Source organism: Heterocephalus glaber, unplaced genomic scaffold, assembly GCF_053883595.1.
Source record: "Heterocephalus glaber isolate CG9 unplaced genomic scaffold, H.glaber_assembly_v1.0 deba00001662, whole genome shotgun sequence".
Taxonomy (NCBI): domain Eukaryota; kingdom Metazoa; phylum Chordata; class Mammalia; order Rodentia; family Bathyergidae; genus Heterocephalus; species Heterocephalus glaber.
This window is the reverse complement of record NW_028258403.1, coordinates 1,835,524-1,847,777: the sequence shown is the minus strand read 5'-3', so window position 1 is coordinate 1,847,777 and position 12,254 is coordinate 1,835,524. Positions and strand designations below refer to the sequence as shown.

At 43.7% G+C, this 12,254-nt stretch overlaps 1 protein-coding gene across 1 annotated transcript; it reads right to left on the bottom strand.

Moving 5' to 3' along the window:
• Nucleotides 1-6,968: 6,968 nt before the first annotated feature.
• Nucleotides 6,969-11,302, bottom strand: Slc39a2 (solute carrier family 39 member 2). The gene is made up of 4 exons (XM_004865027.3): nucleotides 8,958-11,302; nucleotides 8,651-8,781; nucleotides 8,353-8,403; nucleotides 6,969-7,910 (listed from the first exon to the last, which is right to left on the bottom strand). Exons 1-4 carry the CDS (start codon nucleotides 9,070-9,072, stop codon nucleotides 7,278-7,280), a joined length of 930 nt encoding a protein of 309 aa, XP_004865084.1. The 5' UTR covers nucleotides 9,073-11,302; the 3' UTR covers nucleotides 6,969-7,277.
• Nucleotides 11,303-12,254: the final 952 nt, after the last annotated feature.

Here is a 12,254-nt window from a genome sequence, read left to right as displayed (position 1 = left end):
AAAAAAAAAAATCCCTACCCCCCTTTCCTAGATCAGGAACTTTTGGGCTGGGGATTTAGCTCAGTGGTTCTGCCACCTGCCTCGAAAGCACAAGGTCCCGAGTTCAATTTAGTACCAAAAAAAAAAAAAACTGAAATGCCCAAGGATGTCTTGCAGGATGCTACTAGGCGCCACCTGGATTCCTCTTTCCATGGTTCAATCAGACCAGGACTCACATTATTACAGGCCTTGGGCTGCTTGTGGTCCATCCCATTCTTAAGGCTTTCAGGTGGGTCATCGCAAAACACTGTGTGTGTGTGCATGCGTGTGTGTGTGTGCGTGCGTGCGTGCGTGCGTGCGTGTGTGTGTGTGTTGGGGTTGTGTTCCTCTCCAGAATTATTATTCCCTCATGGAATTGGTGGGGTCTGGGAGTTAGACTATACAGGGGACCCTCAAGTTATGACAAGCCCGACATAGGAACAAGTTGGGTTATGACTGGAATTTTAGTTTTATGACCAGAGTTTTGAGTTAGGATTTGATTGCTGGATGCTTATTTTTCCAGATGGTCTCAGTTACAGATTTAACCCTTAAGGAGTTCTGAAGGAACATTACAACATCTTTCCATGTGGGGTTGAGAAATCTGGGCCAATGTCTCTAAGGACACAGATCTTCCTGTATACAGGAGAGACTTCAAAGGCTGTGTGGAGAAGTCTGAGCCTTTAATTGACTTGACTTGAGTTACAACCAGCCCTTGTGAACAAATTGTGTTCATAAGTCAAGGGGGTACTGTATTTGTAGTTTCTAAGAAGCTTTTTAGCAAACGAACAATCACCAAGAGGAAGGGGAATTCAGATATCTAACAGTTGGAGGTTGATTCTTGGGCTTTTGAAATAAAAATGGGAAAGTACTTTATAGCATTATTGGCAGGAGTGCTATGCTGGAGTATATAACACAAGGTCATTACAAGTTTGTAGAAACTCCACAGGCCATTGGACACCATCTCAGTGAAAACTAGACTGAGGACTGATGCATCTTGGTATCTAGTGGTGACACACTGATTTGTAGTGAGTCACAGGCTATATCTTGTTTTCATTTTAATTTTGTTTTTTGCAGTACTGGGAATTGAACTCAGGGTTTTGCACAAGCTAGGCAAATATTCTACCACTGAGCTACGTCCCTAGCCTTTTTTGAGACAAGGACTCATTAAGTTGTCCAGCCTGGCTTGAATTTACAATGCTCCCGCCTACTTGGGATGATAGGTGTGTGCTACCATGCTTTGCTTGTTCTTGAGTCTGCCCTCCCCCCCCACCTCAAGTGCTGGGCATCAAACGTAGGACCTTAAACATACTAAGGAAGCTTTCTACCTATAAACTACATCCCCAGCCCTGAGTCTCTTTAAATATGGTAGGCCAGGGTGAGAAAGAGGAGGGATATTGGGTGCTCAGAGGGATTATGGAGCTAGCTATTGCATGGGTATAAGGTGGCCATGTGCAGGGCAGGCAGCAGAGTGATGAAATGCCATGTAAAGAATAGAAACAGTATGGATGGCATCATTGGAGTCACGAGCTTCTAGGCAAAATACGCAAAGAACTGAAGCTAACAGCAGCCTTTACTGGCAACACTGCGGTAGTGTATTACGGAAGGCAAGGAAGGTCTTTTCAGCATATTTGCCTAACATAGGTAACACCATTAGCAGGCTAATCCTCAGAAATGGGGAGCAAATTACAGTTCTGAGTACACGTGTACGCATACTTACCACATAGGTGGTTGTGTGAAAGGGGTGGTGACTGTGTATGTTTCTCCCATAGATGTCTGCATGAGAGATCAAAGTTAGTGAAAGGAAAGATGCTGTGCTGGGAGGCAGGGATGGGGCTTTGCTGTCCTTGCCTGACCTCCCCTGTTGGTCCTAGATGTTCTCTTCTAGCCCATAGAGACACAGTGCCCTCCTGTGGCTCACAGCATGTTTAATAACTTTCTCCATTTCTCAGGTCCCTTCCTTGGTTTCCCCCAATTGTGTGTGTGTGTGTGTGTGTGTGGCATTGTTCTTTGTGATTCTGCCCAGTAGTAATATAGAGAGGTCCTGATACCACAGCCTGTGGCTTGTGTCCATTCTTAAGATTAGAGCTCAGGCCTGGTAGCAGGGTGTGGGGAGGTGAACCACACACTTCCTCCTTTTTTTCTCTGCTTCAGGTTCAGAACTCCTATTTATCTTTCCTCCATTCCTAAGGAATGTGAGTACTTCTCACAGGGACAGAGGCTTAAGGTAGCTAGAAGAATATTCAATGGGAAAAATAAAATGAATAGATTGAAGAGTCTTATTGTTTCAGCTTGAAAATTCTGGATCTCATAAAGATTTTCAAGGGCAACTGTCTGAAGGTACAGTCATAATGGCATTTGTTCAACATATAAGACAGTAATTCTGTAAGATTCTATTGCTTAACAATCTTATAGCTTTGTTAGTTTGTGAAAACACATTCTATAATGCTCACACAATGACAAAATCATTTAATGATGCATTCTTTAGAACCTTTTCTCCATTAAACAATATATGACTACCACAAAACAATAAAACTATAGTGGGAGGGATGGATGTTAAACTTTGCAGAGTAATTTAATAGGAAAAATGTCGAAGTGGGAGACACCACTTTGCTAGAGAGATTTTAGGATTACCTGGAAAATGAGAATCAGTTCTGATGAAAGGCCAGAGGTGGTGCTCAGAGCGAAGTAATTTATTTATACTCATTCTTTTCATTAACGTTGGAATTTTTCTGAAGTTAGATAAACGTACAGTAAAAGTAGAATGCATTCTGTATTGGACATTCAATAAATCTAAAGACAATGACTGAAGACACAATTAAAATTTAAAAATGTAATCTATGATTGGTATTTGTATAAGCATAGCCACAGAGCCACGCTGAGGGTTCCATTCCTCTCTGCACACCATTTGCTTCACATGTGCTGGTGGCAGTGCACACCCCACTCAGGTGCTGTGGGTGTCTGGGTGAGTGCCACACCCATGCATGCCAACCCACTCACGTTCTGGCAGCTGTTCTCGGTCAGAACAGAGTCTAGAGCATTTCCTGCTATGAAGGATTTCCTGTTGTGAGGGTGTGAGGGAGGCAGAACCCTCCGAAACTGTCCTTTATGATGGGCCATGCGGCACCAGTGGTCTCAGGAGAGTTAGTCTGGAGCTTTGTTTTTTGTTCCCATCTCTTATGAGATGTATCTCAATCCTGTATGTTGATTTCAGACTTTGTCCCATGCCTCTGCATATTCCCTAAACTCTGGTTTCTCTTGGACATGATTCCCCATCTTTCTTAATAAATTGTTCTCCTTGGGCCGGGGATTTAGCTCAGTGGTTTTGTTGCCTGCTGAGCAAGCGCCAAGGACCTGAGTTTGATCCCTGGTACCAAAATAAATAAATAAATAAATAAAATAAAATTAAAAAATAAATTGTTCTCCTACAACTGCAATATCCAAACCAAAACCTCAGTTTGAGAGCAAAGGAAAGTGGGGCGTTCCAAAGGGTGACATCAGAGAATAATTTATTGGTGGCAGAAGTGGAAAGCCTGTCCCTAGGAAGGAAGGCAGTTGCAGGCCTTGTTCTGTTTTCTTCCTAAATATATAAAAATTCAAGCACGGAAGAAGATGGATGGGGAAGAATGACAGTGTTTGAGATGTGAAAATTGTCCCACATAAATTCTCTCCAGATTATCCCAGCTAGCTTCCCTTTGTCTTTTTTTCCATTCTGCATATCTTCCCCCATTCTGATTTTTTAAAAACTCTCATCATTCTAGTTATCATCTGTTATGATCTATCTCTTAAGGCTTAGTGAATCAAAGCTCACTCCTGCAATCGGCACCACACTAGGCTCTCCTTTCTGTCCTGTGGTTCTTATGCCTATTCCTACTCCAGCCTTCTTGTTTTTATCACATTTCACCTTCTGTTCCCTTGTAGCCTTCTCTGGCTCCTCGTTGGAAGTTTATGGCTTTTGAAAATGTTCACAATATTGTTTCTTTTTCCTGATATTCGCCCCTAATATTTTCTATCTGGAGTCACTCTCTAGCTTTATTCCAGCTCGTGATATAATATGATTCAAACTAAAGATGATTCTAGGCTTAGTTGGTAAGAATTTTGGGGAAAGAAAATGAAACAGACTTGGGGAGGAAGGAAAGCATTGATGGCTAAATGCAGAGGAGTCTAATGGGGAATGAATCCAAGGCTCTTGGGATTGAAGAAGGCAAAAAGTGCATGGTTCATCTGTGCTTAAAATATCTCAGCCTCCATCTCATTTATTTCAAATGCTGATAGCATTAGTGACCCAGAAACACACGGGGGAGAGCCTTGATAGTCTAACGTACTTCTGTCTTTTTAATGTAGTCTTAAAAACTTCTGTCCTGGAAATAGCTCTGTAGTCTCCATATGATCTGTTCCTTTCTTTTTTTTGAGACAGGGTCTCACTATGTAGTTCAGGCTGCCCTTGAACTCACTATGAAGCCCAGGCTGTCTTTGAACTCATGACAATCCTTCTGACTCAGTCTCCCAAGTGTTGGGATTACAGGCGTGTGCCACCATACCTGGCAATCATGTTCCTTTCTTTCTTTCTTTCTTTTTTTTTTTTTGGTACCGGGGATCAAATTTGGGTCCTTGTGCTTTCGAGGCAGGCGGCAGAACCACTGAGCCAAATCCCTGGCCCAATACCAGTATGCTGACCTATTTATTCTGTTTTGTTTTGGTTTTTGGTACCTGGGATCCAATTCAGGACCTTGTGCTTGTGCGGCAGGCGCCTGAACCACTGAGCTAAATCCCCAGCCCTTCATGTTCCTTTCAATCCATTCCTGGGAAAGCCCTGACAAGATCATGTACATCGAAAGTAGTAGAGAATGCAGGCATGGGAGCGCACACCTATAACCCCAGCAGTTGAGAGGCTGAGGCAGGAGGATTGCTGAGTGCAAGGTCAGCCTGGGCTACATAGTGAGTTCAAGGCCAGCCTAAACTATACAGTGAGACCGTGTCCCAAGAAACCCAAACCAACAAAAAAAGACAGTGGCAGAGAACAGTCGTGCCCCATGAGGTTGGCCTGTCTGCAGCACACCAACAGACTTTTCTGTCCCCTGGCTTCTTGGGTTTCCCTGTAAGACCTGGCAGTGGATCAAAGAACAGGAGAGGGAGGTTATTTCCTGCTGTCCTTGTTGGGTCCCTGTGGTTGGTTGTATCCCTACATCCTCTCCAGTTTCTGTTAACCTCTCCTCTCTCTTCACTAGAGGTAACAGTGTTGTTTATACACAGCCCCCAGGGTACTGCATCATCATTTCTTGCCTTGTCAAAATCTTGTACACGCCTTACAAACCCTCCCTTTATCAACGTGCCTCAATTATCTCATGTATGACTGTCTTCTTTTGGGATCCTAACATATAGAATGGGAGATGGGGTGGGGGTTAAAGCTAAGGAAGGAGAAGAGAATCTGTATATTGAGCACTAAAGAGTCATAGAGACATGAATTTGAAGTCCAGAGAGCTATGTGATCCAATTGTTTAACTTTTCTGAATGCCAGTTTCCTCAGACATACTACAGAGACAATATTTACCTATCAAGAGTTGTGAAAATGAGGTACTAAACACAAAAGCAACAGTACAGTGTCTGGCAAGTAGCAGTGCTCTTGTAGAACTGTGTTGTATTACTACACACCTGGCACTGTTCTGAGTGTATCACACGTGCCTGCATTTAATACTCAGGAAAAAACACAACAAGGGGGCACTGTAGAGAAAGTTTTTCCTGTGTTAGGCACGTTTATGTACCTATCTGCCCATCTATCTAGCATCTATTATGTTCTTTTTTTTTTTTTTTTTTTTTTTTTTTTGGTGCCAGGGATTGAACTCAGGACCCTGGGCTTGCCAAGCAGGCAGTGGAACCACTGAGCTAAATCCCCAGCCCTCTAGCATCTATTATGTATCTATTTTTGCTGGAAGCTGGGCCCTGGATGTATCAACTGGGCTTGTAAGGAAGCTTGCATATTTAATTTGTGAGGAGAGGAGCGAGATGGAAAGGAGACAAAGACTAAGGTAAGAACGGACTCCATGTTAAGCTGCTTTGGGCTTCCATACTAAAAACTGTAGAAGGGGGAAACTTGGAGGATGAGTGAGCTCCTGGGGTCTATCTTCTCTTTCCTCATTTCTCCAGTAAGTCTGACACAGTCCTCCGTCTCAAAGGGGCTGGTGCTGGGCGACAGCCATTTTGTTGAATTCCAGATAATCTGCTTTTATGTTTGTTCTTAGTATTTTTTTTTTCCTCAGCAGTTTTTAAGGGAAGCAACACATTACAAGGATTACTCAACCTGGAAGGCAATTGGTAGGGCCGGCAGAAAGGAAACCTCCAAGAGCCAAGTAATCACCCGAAGTATTTCCCTTTTCCCCCTCCACACACACCGCTTTCTAATCCCTTAGCCTAAGGCAGCCAGGAGCAGAGGCTCAGGAACAGCAATCGTGTCCTGACCCTTGGGAGCTCAGTGTGGAAAAAAATAGGAACTTGATAGAAACAGGCCCCGATGATCTTCAGCCTGCTGGGCACATAGGGCATTGCAGAAAGTAGGTACTGTAAATGCGGTGAAGTGGTTGGTGGAGAAAAAATATGGGTCCCTGGATATTTTTTTTTGTACCAACGATCAAACTCACGACCTTGTGAGACAAGTGTGGTGCCACTGAGCTAAATCCCCAGCCCTCTCTGGGTTCTATTTTAAAACCTATTTCCCTTTAAATGCTGGGAGTGCTGATGTATACTCAACTTCGAGGGGAAGGTGGGAGGAGGTTGCTGGAATTTCAGTAATGCTTTCTTATCTGGGAGCAAGGCCTGCAACTGACAAAACAGATAGGGGCCTTGACTCCAGAAGACCATTCTCATCCAGTGTTCATCCTTCCCCTTCCTGTTCTACCACTGCCTATACCAGGCGGCTTCTAGGCAACTCGGAAAAATGAAATACAGTATGGCTGAAGGGGAGGGGTCAAATGGGCACTTTATTACCCACAGCAGCATAAACTGGACAAGAGGCAAATCTGGAGTGATGCTCATTATATCAATTCTCCAATTAACAGGCATTCAAACAACATTCTTTTCTCAGTCTGAGTAAGAAATGGAATCTCATGTAGGTAAATCTTGAGTCCAGTCCATGGACATGATGCCTAATGGAATGTCATTTCTTAGTACAAAAATGCCTGAGGGCCAAAGCCCACTGGGAGGTGTCCCTTGTGGATAGGGAGAGTTCCTTGTAAGTAGATAGATCCATCAGAAAAGTCAGGAGTCTCTCAGGCCCATATGGCAATAAAGGCCATGAAGGCAAAACCAGCAGCTACACAGCCCCATTTGGCCAGAGGGGGCTCACAGCTACTTAGCTCCCGGGGCAAAATTTCTAGAAATGTCACATACAGGAATGTGCCAGCTGCGAGACCTTCTAATATGGCCTGAGTTAAGCCCTTCCACCCTTCCGAGTCCCCTGCAGCTACGGTCATCCCTAGGGCTAGGCCCAAGGGGGACATGAAAGCTAATGACAGTATGGAGGATATGGCCCATCGAGATTGAGTGCCTGTCTTTATCAGGCGCAATGCTACACCAAACACGACGAGCCCCTTGTGAGCCAGGACAGCGAGACAGAGCTGTATGGTAGCTGCTATTGTTGGCTGGAGCCCCACAGCCAGCCCTTCAAACACTGAGTGAAAGGAGAGTGAAAGCAAGAGGACGAAGGCCCGGAAGGGACTCTGTTTAGGTGAGCTTAGAGACTCATGGCTGTGGAAATCGAAGACAGGATTCCCACCCCGTTCCTCCTCCTGTGCTGTTGATTGTCCGGAAGCCCCAGGATAGCACTGCAATGCCAGCGACTCCAAAAGGAAGACAAGGAAAAAGCCCAGGGAGATGATGAGTTCTCCATAGGGATACTCCACCTAGGAACAGAAAGAGGGGCCATGAGATGGGAAAGAGAGGGATGACAGTGCATTGGATGGACTATGGGATCAGGAGATTGAAGAGAATGGGAGAAATGTAATAGAACCTAAAAAGGGAGGAGGGGTATGGAGCAGGAGAAGACATGCAATAGGGAGAATACCAGAGGGGCTAAGGGACACAGTATCAGTAGGGTTAGAAATATGGAAAAGCAATGGGAAGATTGTCAGAGGGCCCAGGGAAAGAAGGTAATGGTAAAGCAAGAGTCTTTTTCTGGGGCTCCATAACACAAAATGACCAGGTTTGGTGCTTCCTTTCCTCTACACTGAACTAGGAGCAGAAGGAACTCTTAGAATTTCTCACATACTCCTTTCAAAAGGGTCTGGATATGAAAGAATCTGGTTCTCCTCACCCTCCAGATGGAGGCTGGTGGGAAATACTTACAAAGGCTGATTCAGCATCATTAGAAGAATCTGCCTTGCCTCTTGTTCTGTTCTAGGGAGAAAGACACCAATATTAGTGGGGAGATGGAGTAGCTCAACTTCCTGTCCTGTCCTTTCAGCAATACTGCTTGTCTTAAAGCCCAATCTGACCTGCTTTCACCATTCTGCACAACACAAGAGCTGTTATCTTCTCTGTTGTCTCATCCACGTCCTTGACTCCATCACTTTTCCCTCTTTGTTCCTTGGTTCTGTTTATCATTCAGGCCTCACAACTCTGTAGCTTAGCACCTGCTGCTCACCTGCTCCATGAACTTCTGGATCTCAGATTCAATTCCTTCCAGGGCTTCAGGAGTTATATGCATGAAACCTGCTCCCAGGAAAACACCAGCAGAAGTACAGCCCAGGAGGCTGAGGACTTGGCGGTGGTGACCTAATAAAAAAGTAGAAGTTACAATCCAGTTGGTACTGAGGAGATAAAGATGACTGAAGAGCCTGAGGCAGCACTCAATATTCTGAGCTCCAGGGTGGTCAGAGAATCAGAGCAAGGAATCAGGATAGGGTCGAGGTGAGACTCAGGTTAAGGGACCAAGTCACGTAGGGCTATACCTGTAGCTGTGTCAATCTTGAACCATTTGGAGCAGATGGGACTAAGGCCACAGACAAGGGTGAGAGCCAGCAGGGCAAACAGGCAGCCAAGTTTTACTCCTATTAGTGACTCCATCTCTGGGATGCAGGATAAGCAGAGGTGTCAGAATGACAAATGGAACTGAAGCATTGTCTTAGATGATCAAAGCTGAAATGTTCCTACTTCCCTGAGTTTCAGTAGGCTGTTGGTATCCTCCCGCTCTGGGTCGCCTCTGGTTGAGCAGCATTGCACAGCTGACTAGGGCCCTGCCCCAGCTACCCTCCTCCTCCTACTTGGGGCCCCGCCCCTGGTTTACACCTCTTGAGCTTCAAAACCAGAAACTCCAGACTTCCTGCCAGGCACAACTCAGTGCCTTCTCTTCAATGCCTTGACTAATCCAAGAGCTCTGGATAGTCTAGTTCATGCCTAGGGTGAACATTTTGGGTAAAACGGGACAGTCTATGGTAGCTACTTCCCAGCTACTCTGTACTGGGGACAATCTGGTCTTGCCTCACTCAGGACACTTGATTTAAGCCTCCCACATCCTCTCTGCTCCATCTCAAATCTTATAGGTGGTGATGCTGATACCTGAACCAAACCCTTTCAAAGGGGATTTGGGGCCACCTGGGGTAGAGAGGTGGGGCTGAGAGGTGGTGCTGCCGCCACTCTGTTGAAACAAGTAGGTGAAGGGACTCCCCTTTCCTGTAACTCCAGAAAAATAGCTCCAGGCATGGAAAAGTCTAATATGAAGTAAAAATTCCCAGTGTTGCAACATTGATACTGTCACTTCTGACTGTGCCTGTTTCTGTAACTGAGCCCCCATAGTAATAGGTTACTTTTCTCTTCTAAGAGGCTTGAACCATTCTACCTTCTAAAAGTTAAAAAACAAAACAAAAAAAGCAAAACAGGTAGAACACATTTCAAGGTCAAGGAGAAAACTGAAATGAACCCAATAAATAGAAGGATCTTGCCTGGATATATGGGGTGGAGATGGACAATTTTGTCCTGATGTAACCAGCACTGCAAAATAAAACTTTAAAAGTTATTTTATTTTAAAACAATGTTTACATAACAACACCCCCTCCTTTCTTCAGCTCAAAAAAGTGACAGAATATGCAGGTGCCAGCCCCAGGAGGCCAGAAGCCTGGTTTGTTTTCCACAAGAAAGGAGGCTGAGCTTTAAATGGCTGGAAGTGAGAAAGCAAACGTGGAAATCTCATTATCTCCCTGGGTCCCCCTCCCCTCTGTTCCTTAGACAAAAGACCCTTGCCCACCTGTAAAGGGTGAGATGGTGATTTGAGATGAATAGGTCCATCCATCTCCTCAGAGCTAGCTTTACATAAATCTTTTTTCTTTTTTACTCAAAATACATGGCCTCTTTTGATTTGGTCAGCCGTGAGCAGATGAACCTACAAATATGAGCCTAAGTGGCCGGTAACAGCTTTGGTGACCTCTGCAGGACTAAACTGGTTTCTATTTTCCTAGTAGAGGCCTTGAACAATAGAGCCAGGAAAAGATGTGTAAACTTCTGACCAGTTATTCTAAGTTTTAGCATAATTAAAAATGTCTTAAAACCTGGAGCAAGAGCTTTTAAATTGACTGACTTATTCAGTTAAGGGAGAAAAAAAAGCTTCAGGAAATTCAAACTCAGATTAACTACATAACCAATCTCTTTTGAGATGTATATTTCTCACTTTGCTACAACCTGGAATTCTACCTTCAGATACAGATTTAAAATTAAGGGTTGCTTAGGACTGTAAAAAAGAAAACCATCCCAATAATATAACTTTTAAAAAGTCAATAAATGATAACATCAAGTCTTTATGTGTGTTGGCATGAATATGTGTATTATACGTCATGTCCTATGTATTAGGTTTGTATACTGTTTAGATGGTACCAGATTAATTTAAAAAGTGCTCAGTAACTAAAAGAAGCATAAATCCAAATACTTCTTTGTTCACATGACTTCAGAAAATATTTAAAAAAAATAACAAAGGTGTCCTCAACCATTAACATGCATTTTGCCTGTGTTAGCCAATCAGAATTATATTTTTGGTATTTGACTTAAAAAAAAAAACCTCTTAGTTTCACAAAAGTTATTTTAAAAGATTAAAGAGTATATAGGGAAATATAATTAAAAATTTTTGAGTTTGTCAGAAGACTTAAAGACCCTTGGAAATCAGAGTCAGTTGAACATTGCAATAATAAAAAAAATAGCACTGGCTTGGCATTCTTTTTTTGTTTTTTTTGAGACAGAGTCCCCCTGTGTAGTTCAGACTGGCCTGAACTCACTATGTAGCCTAGGCTGGCCTCAAACTCCCAGCGATTCTCCTGCCTCAGCCACCGACCCCCCCCCCCCCCGCCCCACCCAAGTGCTAGGATTACAGGTGTGGGCCACTATGCCCAACTTGGCATTCTTTTATTTAAAAGTTTAAATTGTTTAGCTTCTTAGCCAGGTGTGGTGTGCACACCTGTAATCCTAGCTCTTGGGAGGCTGAGGCAGGAATATCACTGTGAGTTGAAGGCCAGACTGGATTACATAGTGAGTTCAAGACGATCCTGAACTGCATAATGGGACCCTGTCTCAAAAAAAAAAAAAAATTATTTAGCTTCTCAGAAAATGTTATATAACAATAGTCAGTAGAAAGGCTGCTTCTAGTATTAGTGGAAAGTGTCCTAAGAGGCAATATTTTGCTAGACATTGGTTAAAAGTTGGGGTTTATAGCAAAAATGGCTTCTAAATCCCTGATTAAAAAAAAAAAGCACATCAGCCCTGTGGTGGCACATGCCTATAATCCTAGCACTCAGGGAAGCTGAGGTAGGAAGATCCTTTCAAGTTTGAGGCCAGCCTGGGCTGCATAGTGAATTCAAAACCAGCCAGAACTACATAGCAAGATTCTATCTCAAAAAAAAATTAAAAATTAAAAATGCATATCATGCTTTTAGTGAGTAGCAGGTAAAGGCTCATGTCTGCCTATTTCTGATCCCTATGGTGATCTCTATGTCATGGCTGAATCTATTTCAGGATTAGTTTGTTCCAGAATGTTCTCAAGGCTGCTTTTTTTGTTGTTTTTTGTTTTTTGGTACCGGAGATTGAACTTGGGTCCTTGCGCTTGCGAGGCAGGCAGCGGAACCACTGAGCTAAATCCCCGGCTCAAATACAAGTTGATTTTTTTTCTTTTTTGGTACCGGGGATCAAACTCAGATCCTTGCGCTTGCACAGCAGGTGGTGAAGCAACTGAGCTAAATCCCCCCCGCCCTTGTTGTTGTTTTTTTGAT